The following is an 18,574-nucleotide window of genomic DNA, read 5'->3' as shown; positions in this document are numbered from 1 at the left end:
TTCAAAATCCTATTATCACTGACTCAGGAAATGAGGTGACATCATCTGAACAGTGGTACAGACAGAAAAACAAACAGAACAGGGATGTTAACCTTTCCTTGTGCTATCCAAATTTTTAAATTATAAATTTTTGGCTGGAATTACACTTTAAAAATGCACTTTCCTTGGTACTACCTCTGAGGACTGTTTGGAAGTTGCATCTGATATGAAATATAGATGTCTAGATGTTAATACTGACAAGGAAATCTGAAAAAGTAACTAATTCTGTGTCAGCTGCACAGTTACCAGTAAGCTTCTGAGCCCAATTCAGAGTATTGGTTTTAACCTTTAAAGCGCTAAGTAGCTCAGGATCATGATGCTATAGGGAACATCTGGAGTTGTGCCTATGCTTGTGTCAGAATTCCTTCATGTTATGAAAATTGAAGACTCTTGCCATCTCTCCAGGCAACTTGCTACATTGCCAAACCATTCTCACTGTCTAGATGTTTGTTTTTTTTCTGATGTTCAATCAAGATCCATCCTCCTGTATTTAAGATCATTAGATCTGGTTCTTTCCTTTGAGACAACAGAGAACAGCCTTGCCCCACATTTCTGTGATGGCGCTTGAAGTATTTAAAGAATACTGTAATTTCACTGTTCACTCCTATGTTTGTTCTCTTTGCCTCTTTATCATCCTTATTGCCATTCAGGATCTTTTGGGCAAATTCATAGAATCTTAAAAGAGTTGAAAAGGACTGTAACAGCAATCTAATCCAACCCCCTGCCTTGCAGGAATACGCAACTAAAGTGTTCTTGAAAAATGCCCATTGAACCCATTTAAAGGCCTCTGAATAACAAGAGCACCCCACTTTCCAATGCCAATCTATTCTGCTGTTAAACAGATCTTGCAGCCAAGAACTTCTTCCTAATGTTTAGGTGGAATATCTTTTTTTAGAAATTGAATCCATTGATTTATATTTCAATTTCTGGAGCAGCAATTTCTACATGACATCCCTCCAAATATTTAAATATAGAATAGAATAATAAAAGTTGAATAAACATGCAGGGAATTCACAAAAGAAGCCTTTGTTTAAAAACCTCCAAAGAGGAAGATTCCACCATACGAAAGCATATTCCACTGTCAGATAGCTCTCAGGCAGTTGTTCCTAATGTTTAAGTGGAATTTCTATAGTTTAAATTCATTGCTCCGTGTTCTAGTCTCTAGAGCAGCATAAGCCAAGTCTTTCCCACCTTCAATATGAGGTGCTTCAGATATTTAAATATAGCTATTATGTCACCTTTTAACATCCTTTTCTTCAGGGTTAACATACCCTGCTCCCTAAGCCAGTTCTCATAGTGCATGATTTCTACCACATTGAATTGACAGCTATGGGTGCATTTCCTGCATGATTAATCAGCATTTTATTATCAGCCAGATTGTGGGCAGCACTAGGAACTCTGTCCCCATTTCTCTTGTTTATTTCATGGCAAACAACCATGTGTTATAAAATTCAATCATAGCTACCCATAAAAATGTGTATGTAGTGAAACTCATAACAGCAACTTACTTTTTAATGAATCAGATAATTGTTGACAGAACACCGACAACATTTTCCCAGTTTTTCAGGAAGGATTCTTTCCTTTTTTCTATTTGAAGAGGCCAGATATTGAAGCTCAGACCTTTGGAATGCAATGCATGTACTCAGCTACTGAGTTGTAGCTCTCCTCTCTTCTTTTAAGAGCACTGTCAGTGAGAGTGATTAGAAAAGTCGGTAGACTAGTGCTTGCATGGAGTTGTGAACAAATAGGAATCACATTGAAATCCAAATTATTTGCATAATATTAAAAACCTTTCTGACATTCGTCTCAAAAGGTTACTGTATGAAGCACAAGGCATCTCATAACATAGGTTTAAACAGAATATACCTAATTGTCTGACAAACATTCAAAATGACTGTAATAGTCATATTTGTTAAGAAAAGCCAAAGAATGAATGTTGGTTGATCTGAGTAACTAATCTCATAAATGAAAGTGCCTTCAAAAATTTGCTGGACCTATGCAATTGCAGTTTTAAGGAACAGTTTCTTTTATATATTTCTCTTCTACCACAGCGGAGATTGGAGACTTTGATGAATCAGGGGACCGAGAACACCTTAAAAATAATCAATATTTCCCAAACCAAGATAGATTGCAAGGAAAAATACTTGAATTTCACAGGAAACACATGTAAGTGAAAAATAATACTCTGTTTCTGTTATTCAGTACATTCTTTTACATTTTGGAAAAATGACACCAATGCTGCAAGGAAGATGTTATCAATACATGTTGAATCCTTGATTTTTAACAGACTGAAGTGAAAGGAAATTTCTGCATCATATATCATTTTAATCTTATAAATGATAAGATAGTCTTTCTGGTTTCTGCGGTTCACACTTATATCTTACTTAGACTCCCCATCCATCAAATGTGTGCAACCCACTTTTGTAACCACAAGTGAATTTGAGGTGGAATAGCTTTTTGACTTTGACTGTGATTCTGGATTGCATGGTTTTAATAATGTGTTTTAATGTTTATATGACTTTTAAATTTATGTTTTAATGTATATGCTTACTTGCATTTGTTTGTTATGGCATTGAATTGTTGCCTTTTGTAAGGCCACTCTGAATCCCCTTTGGGGCGAGAAAGGCCAGATATAAATACAGCAAATAAATAAATATCTGCTTCTATACTAAACAAATGTGGGATAATAAACACAGCAGTTAATGTACCGTGTTTTCCGCCCTATTAGACAACTTTTTAATCCGGAAAAATCCTCTCAGAAGTCAGGGGTTGTCTTATATGTTAGGTGTAAAGGTTGGGATATACTCAGGCTTCTCTTCCTCATTGCCTAGTGGCTCCCAGCCTTGTGTCGCCGCCGCACTGTCAACCGAAACAGGCATGGAATGGAGGAGTCCCTTGGGGAGGCTGAAAGCGGGAGCCTAGGGAGCCGAGGGGCGCAGCAGCTTCATTATATGAGTCTACACTGATCATATAATACGGTTTCTCACTGCATTGCCTGTCAGTATTGATGGCATTAGGGTTTCCTCTCTGAAACTTTCCCAAAGGAAGCGACATCCCCTCTTTGGCAAGCTACTTTTCTAAGTGCCGGTCGCACAAGCCCCGGAAGAATACTCAAACAAAACCACCTCATCTCTTCACCCACAAACAATATTTAAAGGGGCCATGCTTACGCTGCTTTCCGACCAATCATCTCTGCCTTTCCTCGCCCTGCCCCTTTAAGGAAAACTTTGCCAGATTTGGAGGCTGACCGCATGCATCTTGCCAGCCTCATCTTGCCAGCCCCTTGCCAGTCCACCCATCTTTTCCCGCCAGCCTTTGGAAAATGAGATTTTTTGGTGAGACAGGGAGACTGTATGTAGGAGAGGAGCGAAGGCTGTTTCCCCCTGGCTTCCCTTGGCACGTGTGTTGACCAAGGACATGCTGCTGAGATAACTCCGCCTCACTTGTGAATAAAGAAAGGAAAGGGGAACCTGCATCCTCCCTCTCTCACTCTCTCTCTCACTCTCTTTTTTTGGGCCCAGAGCAACAGGCTGTAAGGGGCCTCTTCCACCTGAGAATAACTACAGCTCCCCAGAGGCCTCAGCCAGCAAGACCTCTGGTGGGAAGAGTGGTGCAAAACGCAGAGAAGGAAAATTCTGTAGAATTCATGCCGTTTGACACCACTTTCTATGCTGTGGTTCAGTGCTATCCAGTCTTGGGAGATGTAAATATAAAGAAAGTACAGGGGCTGGCAAGATGAGTAGTCTTATAGGCGGAGTATATCCTAAACGCTATAGTTTAAATTGAAACATTGTGGGTCGTCTTATACGCCCAGTTGTCTTTTACACCGGAAAATATGGTACTTTCTAAATACATTCTGATAAGAAACCAGATATTTCAAGAATTAAAAGCTTCATGCCTTCAGTTATTAAAAGTATGACTCTTCTGATTCGTCCTCACCTTATTTTGAAATTTTTCAGCAGCTGCTCACTTGTTCACAGGTGTACTCATTGCAGGAGTAGATAACCTTTTTCTTTACTGAAGGTTACACTTTCTCAGGAATACTTTGCCAGGGGCTACATGCTGAATGCATACAAATCCAGTATGAAAGTGGATAGGCCGACACCCACCCTGAAATGCTATTCTTTCAGAAGTCTGAACTTAAGACTTATGGAAAGGTTTCAAATTAGTCTAAAACCTGGAGATGATCCACAGTATCTCATGAATAGTATGTGGATTTCATAAAGAATGGTTAGTTGACTATTAGTAGTTGCTTGTCTAAGTACGAATTTTAAGTTCAGTCAATATTCTTCCTGCGTTACTCTATTTTTGAGGGTTTTTTTATTTTTCTCTATTTCTTATAACTTATTTGGACAATAAAAAATATATGACAAAATAGTCTATGTATCAAATGTGTATTACCGTATCATCATCATCATCATCTTTCTTGCCCACCTTTCCCCATGGATCAAGGTGAGGAACAGCATCATTTAAAATACAAAACAAACTATTAGTTAAAAACACATAACACATAAACTAGTTAAATCATCATTTTAAACAACATATAAGAGCAATACATTTAAAACTATTAGTACACAGTTTAACATTTATAATTTAAACATCATCTGATTTATCTGACATAGACATTCAATTGAGTACTATTGTTAACATTTTCAACATGCTTCTTTTTTTAACAGTGATATTCGACAGACTTTGGGATTTTGTCAAATTTTCCATTGTGTACAAATCTTTTTTAAAAATATCTAAACATGATATGCAGGTCATAATGGCATAATATATTTAAGAGACTCGGACAAGATAAAGAAGATGCTTTTCACACCATATTGGTTGGGTTTAACAGTTAGTATTTAATATCAGTGCACTTTGCTGCCATTCTGAGCCTTGGGAAAAAGAAATACATACAAATATAATGTTAAGTGATGTAGTAAAAAAGACCCTAACCCTAACTTGTTTGTTAAATTGGAAATAAATCATATGCAAAACAATAATAAATAAATAAATAAATAAAATTATTTATACCCCACCCCATCTCCCAAAAATGGACTTGGAGCAGCTTACAGTCAATATCAGTGATGTTGAGAATGTTGTGTATTCTTTGGACATAATAAAAACCTCTTTCGAAAAAGAAGCTTTTCTCAACAAGGGAAAAACAAACCTGGGAGAGGGCATTAAAAATAAAAAGCTCACCAGCAATTAAACTACTCACCCATTTTCTCTAATGGTACATCATTCATGGCCCTGCTGACTTCATTATTACCAAACATGGAAGTTGCATTGTTATTCTGTAGTAGTATACATGAACCTCTAGGAATGCCTATGGAGAAATTCTGTTCTGCTCACTTGTGTGTTTTACAATGTGTTTTTCTACTTTTTCAAATTACGAATAGGAAAATGACTGCAGTAGTTGACTCTTCTGTTCTCAAGATATCTGCCACCTGTTTGATAGATTATTGCAGTAATGTTCAAATATTTTTTTCTACAAGAACAAAATTATTTTTAAAAACACGTTTTTGATCTGTTGAAATCTTTTGCTGAAATATATTTCTTCTCATGAAAATTCTCTAAATGTCAATGGACTGGAAGTAGGATGGCTAAGCAGATTTATCTACTTAACGGATAACGAAATTAGACCAGATTGTTTTCAGGCCAGTCTGTGAGGATTAGGCAACTGAAAACATCTGAAGATAATTACTCCGAAACTGCTTTATGCTTGTAAACATTTGTTTGCATAGTGTGAATCTACTGGAATAATTCCTGCTTTGCTCCCCACTTCAAAAAGACTGTATCTTTTGAAGATTCAAGGCAATTTAATTAAAACCACATAGTTGTTTGGCAGGCATTGTGTACTGAATTCTTTTTGTCACAAAAATAGGTTGGAAATGTCAATAAATAATAATGCAGCATAGGAAAATATATTTATGGCTACATATTTTGGCAGCTCATATGTGGTTAGCCATTTATATCCAGTTTGTTCCCCTCTTCCATTTTGCAAGCCAGAGAGAAGAAATTGAATATTTTTGTTTTCACTTTTAAAATAACTGGTGAATATGATAGAAGATGAAATCAAATTCTTCATCCCATTTCAAATTAGTAAACAATCTGTAAAAGTATTTACAATGGGTTCCAAGGCAGGCAGAAAACTGTCAGAGAGACTGCATGCAACGGATCTTTTGAAAACTGCATTACTGAGCTGTTACTGAATGTTACCTAACATATTACAGGGCAACCTAATGCATACAAACCACAAAGTTGGGTTGCAGTTTTTGTCATCCAGACAGAGGTCAGTTTACCTCCCAGACCTCACAATCACCACCACAGCTGTAACTGCTCAGCGTGCCAAGGAAACCTCTTGTTTCTCTTCATGAACAGAACCTTTCCTGCCTCTGTAATAAATGAATCTCTCTGGAGCTACCAACAACAATTTTATCTATATATGTGAATGTAATCATTTTTTTGCTACTGCGTTCTATTTGTTTTTAAGTAGTCAATAAGACCTTTTTGGGTCTTCCCTCATCTTACACTTTAGCCTCATTTTTTTCAGAGAATAGCTGCTAATGTAACAACTTTTACAGAATTGTAGAGTATAGTATTTGTTTTTAAAATTGTAAAAGGAAATGTAAAATGTTTCCAGACCAGATTGAGCAAATTAAGAATGCATCACTTGTAAATAGCAATTACTACTGGATTTGAATCTCATTATGACTTCACTATAAATTATTCTTGAGAGTGGATTGAGGGCTTCTTTCAAGAACCAGGAGACCCAAGTATCATGGGACCTTTAACTTCCTTCATTGTGACCATAGTGATGGCCAACCTGGCTCTATCAATGAACAGAAGTAGAAGCTGGTTCAGCAACTTTTGTCCCCTCTCTGCCTTTCAAAATGAGCATTTGATCACAACTCCAGTTGTGGTATGACTGGAGAATCCAAAGAAAGCACACTTTCACAATTTATCAACCATGAGTTTCTGAATTGTGTGGGTGAATGTCTGAGTTTGAGGTTTGTTATAATTGCTATTTCTTGCTTGAAACCCATTTTGAGCGAAGGGTGGAGTATCAGTAAATGAATAGATAGCCTTGTGCTTTACCATTTGCACATATTTATTTATAATATTGTGAAGGCTTTCTCCTTTTCTCTGATGCAGTGTTTAATTTGCTGTGCTATTCAGTGGTGGCTTATTGAATCATTATGTCAGAAATTTCCTTAAATTTCCTATTTTGCAAAAATATCACTAATTAACTAATAATTCCTTTGTTTTTATTTTGATTACTATAGTGGCCAAACTCCTGCTGAATCAGATTTCCAAGTACTTGAAATAGCTCGGAAGTTAGAGATGTATGGCATTAGGTTTCACCTGGCATCTGACCGTGAGGGGACAAAGATTAATTTGGCTGTTTCACACACGGGTGTCCTGGTATTCCAGGTAAGAAATAATTCTTTAACATGATAAACTTTTGGTAGTTATGGCAACAGGACTTTATATTTATCTCAGAAGTCTGAGTAACCATATAACTGATCTAGGTCTAATATCTGTATGAATGGTTTGAACTCTCAGTGCTGCAGCAATCTCTATAACTTGTGGAGTGGCATCAGTCATAGATGGAAGTCTTAATGGCTCTGGGGTGCCATTTCAAATGTGGATCCTTTAATATTCTCTCCCCACTTCCTGATAAGGCCAAAAAGCAATGTTAGAGTATCTGGTATGGTGGGGAAATATAGTGGTAATAAAAATTTGATAGACGTCGAGTTCATTACTCTGCAGAATAAAGACCAGGAAAGAGTCAGTCACTCATAACATTGGTAGTGTTCCTTCATTTGCTGTCATTTTGTAGTCATCACTACATAATTGTTATACTCCAGAAACTTCATTTTTGTGGCTGCCACAAACTGTGTTGAATTGGTTGAGACTATATGAAATATTCATTGAAAAACTAGCAAAATGTGCTGCAGGCTGTCCCGCAAAAACAAAGTTTTTGCAGTTTAATAAACTTTTCCCACGTTTTTATGATGGAACCAATTAGGAAATGACATTTAGAACACAGGAACAAAAATCATGTTACATAGTGATATTGGCTGAACATCTAAGTGTGCTCTATCATGAAATTAAATCTGCAGCAGAGTAGTGGATTGTTAGCTACCAGCACATACTACATGTAGAAGTAGAGTTTGGATGAGAGATCTAAGCCTGTAAGTGAGATAGTACAGGTTGTTCTAAATCACCTTGTATGGCTTTTCCACAGAATAATTGCTGAACTACAGAAATTATCTTCTGTTCAGAACTCTTATCATCATGATTTCTTGGCATTTGAGAAGCTGACTTTACCTCTGTTTGTGTTGTCTGCCCTTGTTAACTGTATAATCAGTATTGAATATTTGCCGTATGTCTGTTTGTAAGCTGCTCTGAGTCCCCTTCGGGGTGATAAGGGTGGGGTATAAATACGGCAAATAAATAAAATAAATAAATGTAAAACCAGAAACTTCTAGGCATTTTTGATAATTCAGCTTTTAACTTATCTATTTTGTTAATCCTTTTGAATACATCATAAGGGTGTTGAACATCAGTTATCAATACTTTTATTCTGTTTACATATGCACATTAGTACATTCCTTCTTCAGTTGTTTCATATTGCCTTTAATATAGGGTAATACAAAAATCAATACTTTTAACTGGTCCAAAATAAGAAAGATAAGCTTCAAGAGAAAACGATTCCTCATCAAGCTTCACCCAGAAGTTCATGTAAGTAAAATATCATTACATCTCTTCCACAGTTTTTAACTATTAGCAGAAACACATCTAGCTTTGTTTGCATAACCTAGGTATTCACAGGTCTTGTAGTTTTTAATATTAATAAAGGATGCATACTTAATGTTATAATTTAACCACTTTACAAATATAGTGCTGTACTATACATTCTGTACAGCAAGAAGATTATTGTAGATACAGTCAATATTTGAATGGAATATCTAGAATGAAAAATAAACAAATGCAGAAATCAAATCATCACAAAAACTAGATCAATTAAAAAAGAAAGGACATTAGCATTTTAGAAACCATATATTTTTGTAGGTCTTGATAGAGGGGTTGCTCTCTATGTCTTGCTGCGTGCACTTTTTAAAAATTAAATACAATGGATGTATTGTTTGAATTTTTTTGATAAACCAGGTAGTTTTCTGTGTTCCCTATGATAATGTAGTATACTTTGCTTTACAATGCAAAATCATGGTAGTTCTCTACAGATGAATGTTGCATCTTGGTGGAAAAATTATCAATTTCATCCATGGACTAGAGACTAGTAATCCTCAATTTAACCAATTTACCCCCTATCTTAACGGATGGAAGAATTTAGCAAGACTTCTTTATATCCTTGCTTCTTGTAGATTTCCTTGAAATTGTCATTTTTAGTTTATATGACAGTAGACATTATTTAGGGTAGCTATTGTATACATGCAAGTCATTAGTTAGAACAAACTTGATTGAAATTGTGTATGGTGTCCACTTGCCTTTCTCCAGTGGCTCTTGTATGTCTTCAAATAACTTGTGGCTTATGGGGACCATAAGGTGAATTTCTTGTGGGGTTTTTCGGTCAAGATTTGTTGGGGGAGGGGTCTTTGTCATCCTCTCAGGGTGAAAAAATGGGATTTGTTCAAAGTCACCCAGTGGGTTTCTATAGCTAAGTAGGATTCAGACCCTGGCCTCCCAGAATCCTAATCTAACACTGAAACCACTACACCATTCTGGTTCTCAGAAGCTAGTACTTTTAACTTAAACCTCTTCATCTCAGGACTTGCAATTGACTTCATGCTCACCACTTTGAGCAGACACAAATGCCTACATTCTTTTTTCTGTTTGGTTCATACCTTATCTTTACACAAATCTAATTAGCAATATTACTAGTGCTCAAGGTCTATTGTAGTTCTTTTTACTGTTGAGCTTTACTTGTGTATCTCCTGTAGTAGTGACCATACTGTAGATGTGATGTTTCACAAGTAACTAAGTTTATATTATTCTGCCTCCAGAGGTTACATACTTAAGACATGATTACTCATTATCACCCAGCACAAAAATATTTGATTGGCCAGTTATATTTTAAGTAAACAACTACATATGTATATATGTATATATTCAGCAAAACAAACACAAGGATGTTAACCCTTCCCTATGCTACCCAAAGTTTTTGCATGCGCGCGCGCGTGTTTAGCTGGAGTTACACTTAAAAATTGGTCTGTTCCAGCTTACATACAAATTCAACTTAAGAACAAACCTATAGAACCTATCTTGTTTGTAACTTAGGAACTGCCTGTAATCAGTATTAATCGTATCACTTTTTATAGAATTGTTGTCCACAGATTTTGTTTTTCTAACTGTCCTTTCCAATCCTCGGTCCCTATCTGCCTCTGTCATCCTCACTCATGCCATTCCAAACTGTGCTTGCCCCCTTCATATGTGAATTTACACTATGTCAAACATTTCATGCTTTTCATTCATTCAACAAACTTATTCCTGAAATGATTGAACAAATATTGTACTAAGAGACCAACCCATATAACAGTTTTCTTAAATTACCAAGACTATCTGGTGTAAGAATTTTTTTACTGAGGTTTGTAAAACAATGCATTTCAAAGTGGTTTAGTGCAAATTAAGCATAAAAACACAAGTGCAATCAGACTAAGTTGAAAGTCTTATCTAGTGCAACTTTCTGTTCACACGGTGGCCAATCAGTTGGTTACACACCACCACTGGAAGAGAAGGAGTGCAACTTCACCCCCTGCCACATTTCCCAACAGTGAGGTATACTGCCATTGATGCAGGAAGTGATATGTAGCTGTATTGATTAGAAGCCATTGATAGCCCTTCCTCCATTGACTTAACTAATCCCCTTCAAACTTCTCCAAACTGGAACACATCACTATCTCTTGGACAATGAATTCTTCAATTTAATTGTGTTATATATGAAGAAGTGCTTACTTTTAGCACTCTTCAGACACCCATCATTTATCTTTGCACATGATACTGGGTTTTAGTACTCTCAGAGAAGAAAGAATCTTATCAGCTTTAACTACAGCATGCATAATTCTACACAGCTTTGTTGTATCTTTCCTTGCTTGGCTTTTTTTTTTTTTAGATAAATAGAACCAATCATTGTACATTGTTCATCATAGTGGAGTAACTCTAGTTGCTCAATCATTTTTCCCACTTTTTCTGTACTTTGTTTTATCCAAACATTTGGTCAGAATGATCTCAAACCAACAAAATAGGTTCTTAACAGCACTTTTGCTGCTGTTAAGCTTACATGCTGGTCAATAATTTTGTCCTTTTTAATTATGGGTTAATTTTTTTCAGTAACACTTTGTATATGGTATTCCAGACTACCTACAAGTTGAGCATCACTTTTCCAAATGCTTGGGACCAGAAGTGTTTTTGGATTTTGCAATATCTGTATATGCATATGCGTACATAATGAGAAGTCTTGGAGATGAACCCAAGTCTTAAACATGAAATTCATTTATGTTCCATATATACTTTATACACATTGACTGAAGGTAATTTTATTTGCAAAATTTGAAATAATGTTTGCACGAGCCAAAGTTTGTACCATCTTACAGCAAAGGTGTCACTAAGTCAGCCACCCATGTCAGCAACCCATGTGAGTGTTTTTGGATTTTTGAGTGTTTTGGATTTTGGAATTCTGGATAAGGAATGTTCAACCTGTATGCCAATCTTTCTAACTTGTAATAAAAAGAAATGAGAGGAAGAATTGCTCAAGTATTTCTGAAATACTGTATTTTTTGGTTGTGATCTATGGGGTGTTTTAGAGGACATTTTCATGAAGTGTGTTGTTTTTACATGAGTGGCTGTAGCATATTTGAGCTTCATTGTATTTCAATTCTAGGGTCCATATCAGGACACTTTGGAATTTCTTTTAGGGAGTAGAGATGAGTGCAAGAACTTCTGGAAAATATGTGTTGAGTATCACACTTTCTTCAGACTATTTGATCAGCCAAAACCAAAGTCAAAAGCAGTCTTCTTCAGCAGAGGGTCATCTTTCAGATACAGGTATGGAATAACAATGTTCATATTACTGCAGGAAAATTGAATAAAAAACCTTCTCAGTAATTCCTTTTAAATTAAAGATCCGGGATCTTATTCCTTGAAAGCAACATATCTTTGTTAAGAGCCCAGAATTGTATTTCTCATTAAGATAACTTTGGTAACAGTTCCACTTTTTCTGTTTCTTCTCTTGGCTTTTCAGTGGGCGTACACAGAAACAATTGGTGGATTATGTTAAAGAGAGTGGGTTGAAAAAAATTCCATATGAAAGGTAACAAGCTATTTTATGAATGAAGAACTTTTATTGTTCCTTTATAGGTCATCCTGTGCTTTTAAATCTATTCCTAAGCTTAAACTGTTAAATTGTTTCTGGTTTATTTGAACTTCAAATTGATTATTAATGCTGGAAATTGTATTGGATTGGACTGGAAGGAGCTATAATTTGCTGCCAAACGATTTTGTGCATCTTAAAGCCCCAAGTTATTTAGATCAACAGAAAAAATAAAAAAGGGGTTGTTTTGAACACCACTTTTATTGCAATGAATGTCAGTTGAAAGCATCTAATACTGGTCTTCTTCTGTATTTCCTCTTCACAAAGGGAGAGTAATGAATAGCCATGGAATCATCTCATAAGTTTGAGGCTACAGTACTGGAAAGAATATCCCTGCTGAATAACCTACCCACAGGGGATAATTTTAGAGCAGGGCTAGGTAATTGTGGTGGCTCCGGGGTCAAATTTTCTGCTCCTTGGATCTTTCAGTGGTCACATGGATTCCTAAAACTAGCCCCAGAATGGAAGTGGTTTTGAAAATGGACATTATCTTTTATTTAAACAGTCCAGAGAGCGCCTGCAACCCATTTGAAGGGTGAATTATGTCTTCACGAAAGAAAATCCATCCCATTTAGATTCAGAAAAACACAGTTCTAGGAGCTGGAAGGCTCAAGGACTGCAAAACCTCCTTCAGGGGCTATTTCCGGTTCTATGACCACACTTTGCCTGCATATACTTAAGGTAAAAAGTAGTAGGAAATAGAGGACAATCACATTATAGGTGGATAGACTCAATCAAAGAAGCATGGCCTGAATCTACAAGATGATAGGGTGAGTTGTAGGTCTCACGTTTATAGGGTCACCATAAATTGAAGCTGACTTGGTGATAATTAATAGCAATAACCTAAGAGACTATTTTGGGTGGATAGGGACATGGGAGAGACATTTTTGCAGCTATATTCTGTTATGAAACTCCCTAAAGAAGTCAGACTGTCCCCATCTGTGTAGCTTTAGACATGTATATACATTTGTTTAGGCTTTCAAACAGTTGTAACCCACTTTTTGAATGTTTTAGTTGTTGTTTGCTCTGATTTTACTCATTACATATTTCATAGTTTTGGTTTGTTTATTGCCTCTACCTATTGTGGATGGGGGGGGGGGGAGTAACTGACAAATATATTTTATAAGTGTAGCCAGCATGGTATACTGGTTGAGAATTTAACTATTTCTTTGGAGACAGGGTTCAAATCCCTGCTTGGCCATGGAAACCCACTGGGTGACCTTGGGTGAGTCACACTTTCTCATGTGCCATGAAAAACCTCTGAATAAATTTTGTAAAAAAACAAACAAAACCATGATAGGTTTGCATTATGAAAATGACTTAAAAGCACATAACAAGAATAGTGTGCCAGTGTCTGTATGAAAATATATGTTGAGAAACATTACTCTTTTATCTACAATTTAGACATAAAATCAAAAATTGCTTCTAATATGTGACATCATTTTTGATACAGTTCTGAGATACATTTACTATTACCAATTTTATACCACTTATTAATTTGAACTTACAACAGCCTGTGAAAATAGTTGAAGAAAGCTTAGCCCGTTATATATTTAGATTATTTCTCAGTAGTTAGTTACACCATATTCTTTGTTCACAGGAGGCACAGCAAAACCAGAATGTCTGCTCATACCTTGAATCCTGATGCACCCAAACAAGTTAGTCTTGAAATGATGCTGTTTTAAGTATGATGATAAGAAAATGAATGGAAGGTCAACTTATCTGGAGACAGTTTTTGCATTTTTAATAATATATCATTTTTAAATCAGTATTTCCCATTTTGGATAGCAGTATTACTGAACTCACAGTTTTATTCTTTGTGCCCAAAGGTTGCTTTGGGAACATGAGAAATAAAATGTTATATCTCTTTTTCCTACCTTTTCAGTGACAGATGTCTGTGCCATGTGACAAACTGAATATAAAACACTTATATGAAATTAATTGCAATGCTAAGGCTTCCCCCCAAAATAGAACTGTAGAGGAGAGTCTAGTGAACAAGCCAGTACCTGCCACATACTAGTACTGCCATCTGTTGAGGAGTTACAAAGATGGAGGCATTATTTTTCATTCAACCGTTGTTTCAAACAGATCTCACAACCTCTGAGGATGCCTGCCATAGATGCAAGCGAAACATCAGGAGAGAATGCTTCTAGAGCATGGCCATACAGCCCAAAAAACCTACAACAACCCTGTCATTTACCTCTTATCATCTGATAAACATATTTGTTTCCCAATAATATTATTTAATTCTTCATATAGCTCAATCAGAGATATGTCAAAATAAATGATTGTATGAATAAAAATGGATCAGGCATTAAAAGTCCCCTACAGCCAATAACTAAGTTGTCCAAACTGCCTGGGTATCTCCAGTTTAATATTTTGTTGCTTAAATGAGGAATGTAGGTGTGTGACAACAGAATGATTCTCTCTCACTTTGTGTTAGAATTGTTTGTTTTTCTGTTTTAGCAGATACAAGTCACTATGGCATTCAAATTGTGTGGAGGCAACTGTTAGACTGATCATTTATTATCTTTCATCTTAATAGTAATTTATCATTGTATATCATTTGCTGTGCCCAGATTTACCTAGTATAAATCTAAATATTTTCTGCCTCACAAACTTGAAAAGTAAAAGAGTGAAAATACTGTAGTCCAAATTTTCTTGAAATGCTTCACTATTAGCTATGGAAACTATTGGAGAAAGTTAGTTTAGTCCAGGATAGGGAAATAAGATAGTATTTTATAGGCCAGATTACTTTCTGAAACTGCTCCAGATGGCTGGATATCAGGGGTGTTCTATATTCTGGCCCCTTCCTATTTGCATTTTTCCCTGCAGAAAGTAGACACTGTGTCTCTGCCTACATCAGCTAAGTGTCTGGAGGGGCTGTTCCTCCAGGATCTTACTATATTATGCACTGGCTTTTTTCTGCAGTGCATTATTCTGATCTGGATTGTCCTAGTTAGGCTTGGGACTATTCCTCCATGAGCCACTTCCTTGGGTCCTGTCAGAGTCTACAACAACTTCCCTACATCTTCCATTATCAAGAGAGGCAGGAGAGAAGCAAAGCAAAACATCAGGGAGCAGTGCATTGGAAAAGGGATTTTTCCATGGCACCATCCAGCCCTCTTACATTGGTTCCAGAAGCCAACCCAATGCACATTTTTCACTTTAGACAAAGTCTTTTTTGCACTGTAACTCCTGACAGTTAAAACATATGATGATTGGGAATGACAGGTGCTGTAGTCCATTATATTTGGAAGACTCCAATTTAGAGAAGGTTGGTTTTAGAGGAATATCTAAAGTAGGGTGAGAGGTATCTATGTCAACTCTGTAGTCAGGAATCATATAATTAATTCAAACTTGAGACTCTTATCTGTCTTCAGAAATGCAGTACCAAGTACTGCATATACACATGCATAAGTCTAAAAATTGTAGTCAAAATTCTAGGTCAGTTTATCTACTGATCAGTATAAATACTGTACATTAACATTTACCAGAATCATTCCATGCTGCCCCAGAGGAACTAAAAGAAGCACCAACCCCTTCTATTCTCTCTACTGTCGCACCACTTCTTTCTCTTTTAAATGCCTGCATGGGAAAATGGTGGTGGTAGCAAGATGGATGCCCCCCTCAGGCAAGATGGTGCTTTCTTCTCTCTGCAGAATGACCCTTGAATTATCCATAGGCGATAGCAAAATCCATAACTTTGCTTTCAAAAACCTGCCTTGGGTTTTTACAGGCGGTCACCTTATGAACAAGTATATGCAGTAAATGTGTCCATGTGCATGGAAACACAACTTGCTGAATGAAATTTTGTACTTGTTGTAATAATGATTTAGGTGCTGCTTCACCATACATATGTAAGCTACTCATGTAGCCATGGCATTTTGTGTCTTTCACATTGAAACTACTTTATAGTCTTTAAGGTGTTGCCATTTTAAAATATAGATTTTAGAACTGGAATGGGAAAACCAGATCTTACTTTTTTGTAGATAATCCAAGGTAATACGATGTTTGTATTGCACCATCGCCACAAGGGCAGCTGACCAACAGCATTTATAGGTATTTAATTCCTGGAAAAAGGACAAGAATGAATCTTCAGGTTCTCACTTTTGGGTCCCACGAGGCATCTATGTCAAATTTCTGGTTCAGTTATCACCAAGTATGTTTTAAAGACACTGTATTTATAGTTTGTAGACCAATATCCAAACTTACTTGCATAGAACATGCTTACATATCACTTCCTGTTAACACAATTGCTAAAATAGTTATCTAATATAAACCTTTCTTCTTTTCTCCCCAGAGCCTCTCGTTTACAGATGGGTTAAGAACCCCTGGGTCTAACATATGCACATATTCTTCTTTACACTCGGATAATGTATTATCTGCAAACATTGCCAGCTTACCCACTTTCACAGAAAGCAATGCTTACTTTCTGGAGCCCAGAATGTTACATACAAGGAGCTTGCCAGCAGAAGGAAATAGTGGATCATCAGAAGAAACTGGGAAGAAAGTGATACAGGAGCCTGGATCACCAGTACTCCAGTCATTCCAAGGTGTTGGGTTTTGTAATGTTGCAGAAGACCGCAGTCCCTTTTGTGCTGGTATTGAGAGTAGCTGTAGTTTAGATGTAGCTTTAGAAAACTGTGGCAAAGAAAATAAGATTACTTGTAAAAATGGCAATGATGAGGATGATTATACCACAGGTATGACTATTAGTGTCAAACAACATGAGCCTCAAGGAAGGGGTGCCCCACCTTTAAAACTGGTTAATTCCCAGCTTCAGGTTTCTGAAGAGTTCATTGATGATGATCCAACTGAAATTTCCTTTTTTGGTGGAGGAACCGAGGCATTTTCTTATTTGTATAGTGATTTAGATTTTCAGGAGTCAAATTTATCTAAGTGTCTCTCAAACTCAAGTGCTTTAACCAAAGAAATTTTGCAGCAGAATGCTGTGTCGTGCCAGTCAAGTCCTGATAGATATTCCATAGAAGCGGTAGATATGAACATGGATGATGAGTTTGAATTTGAACAAGATAGTGATTTCAATGGAAATGAGCAGCCATCAGATACCTCAGAACTATTTGAAGTTAAAGCTCAGGCCAGCAGAATGCAAAGTCTACTGAGCCCCTCTGAAACTAGTTCACTAATTAACAATCGATCTGAAAGTAGTTCTCTGAACAATTTAACCTTAAATGGTACACAGTTTTTGCATACTTACGGCTCTGCTAATCATTCTGAAGCTAGCTCTATGGTGAATTTTCCAGCATATTCTGTTCGCTCAGAGTCAAGCTCAGCTTTTCAATTCACTGACATTATTGACCAGTTGGAACAACTGAGCTATCCTCCTACCACTACAGAAGACTCTAGTAGCAGTGATGATTCTTGGGATTCTGAAACTGTAGCCCCCTTAGATGTAAACCTCTTTTTTAGTAATCCTTTTGTTCAGGCTACTGGAGAGAATTTCACTCTAGACTTTCAGAACAATCTGAAAAATCTCACCCTAGAAGACAAAACAGAAAATACGCACACCAATCATTAATATATATGCTGATATGGCACACTCATTTATTCCATTTGAAATCGGTTTTTTAAAAAAATAATGTGTATATTTACTGTTTCTGACCTCATTCATTCCTGTGATTGGATTTTAAATTTGCACACCATAGCTGACCTTCTCTTTAGTACCACATTTTCCCCCATTTTTCTTAATTTTTTTTAATGTTAAAGTTAATGGTACATAGAAAATAGCTACTGTAACACTGATAATGTACTACAGTCAGCATTCCACATCTGCTGGGGTTAGAGGCACAGGAACCCCATGAAAGTGAAAAACTGCAAATAAAGAAATTGCTATTTATTTTACTTCTTCCAGTATGGATCTGTGGTCAATGTCTACTAGAGGCTAACCATAGAGTTGTGCTTGAAGACCTAAAAGTTCCTAGAGAGAACATATTAATTAAATCTATAACTAATCAAATCCACAAAAATCAAAACTGCAAATGTGAAAAGCTGACTATATTATTTTCTCAGAAAATAGGCCTTCTGTAGTGATGGAGAATACATCACAGTTGATGTTTACTACAGCTCGCTTTGAACGCAGCCTGTCAGAGCCAGCACTTGTATCTTGTGGGTTGATTTGAACTACTATGAAAT

At 36.5% G+C, this 18,574-nt stretch overlaps 1 protein-coding gene across 4 annotated transcripts in view; it reads left to right on the top strand.

Moving 5' to 3' along the window:
• Nucleotides 1-18,574, top strand: part of FARP2 (FERM, ARH/RhoGEF and pleckstrin domain protein 2) — an 84,951-nt gene that overhangs the window by 26,343 nt on the left and 40,034 nt on the right. For all 4 annotated transcript variants that reach the window (XM_060767966.2, XM_060767964.2, XM_060767965.2 and 1 more), the window contains exons 7-13: nt 2,091-2,205; nt 7,314-7,461; nt 8,680-8,775; nt 11,930-12,093; nt 12,290-12,358; nt 14,019-14,076; nt 16,722-16,974. In XM_060767966.2, the coding sequence (XP_060623949.1) occupies nt 2,091-2,205; nt 7,314-7,461; nt 8,680-8,775; nt 11,930-12,093; nt 12,290-12,358; nt 14,019-14,076; nt 16,722-16,974 (903 nt within the window). The remainder of the gene's footprint in view (nt 1-2,090; nt 2,206-7,313; nt 7,462-8,679; nt 8,776-11,929; nt 12,094-12,289; nt 12,359-14,018; nt 14,077-16,721; nt 16,975-18,574) is intronic.

The sequence above is a fragment of the Anolis sagrei genome, chromosome 3 (genome assembly GCF_037176765.1).
Source record: "Anolis sagrei isolate rAnoSag1 chromosome 3, rAnoSag1.mat, whole genome shotgun sequence".
Classification (NCBI taxonomy): domain Eukaryota; kingdom Metazoa; phylum Chordata; class Lepidosauria; order Squamata; family Dactyloidae; genus Anolis; species Anolis sagrei.
The sequence above is the reverse complement of the archived record's forward strand: the minus strand, read 5'-3'. Positions and strand labels throughout refer to the sequence as shown.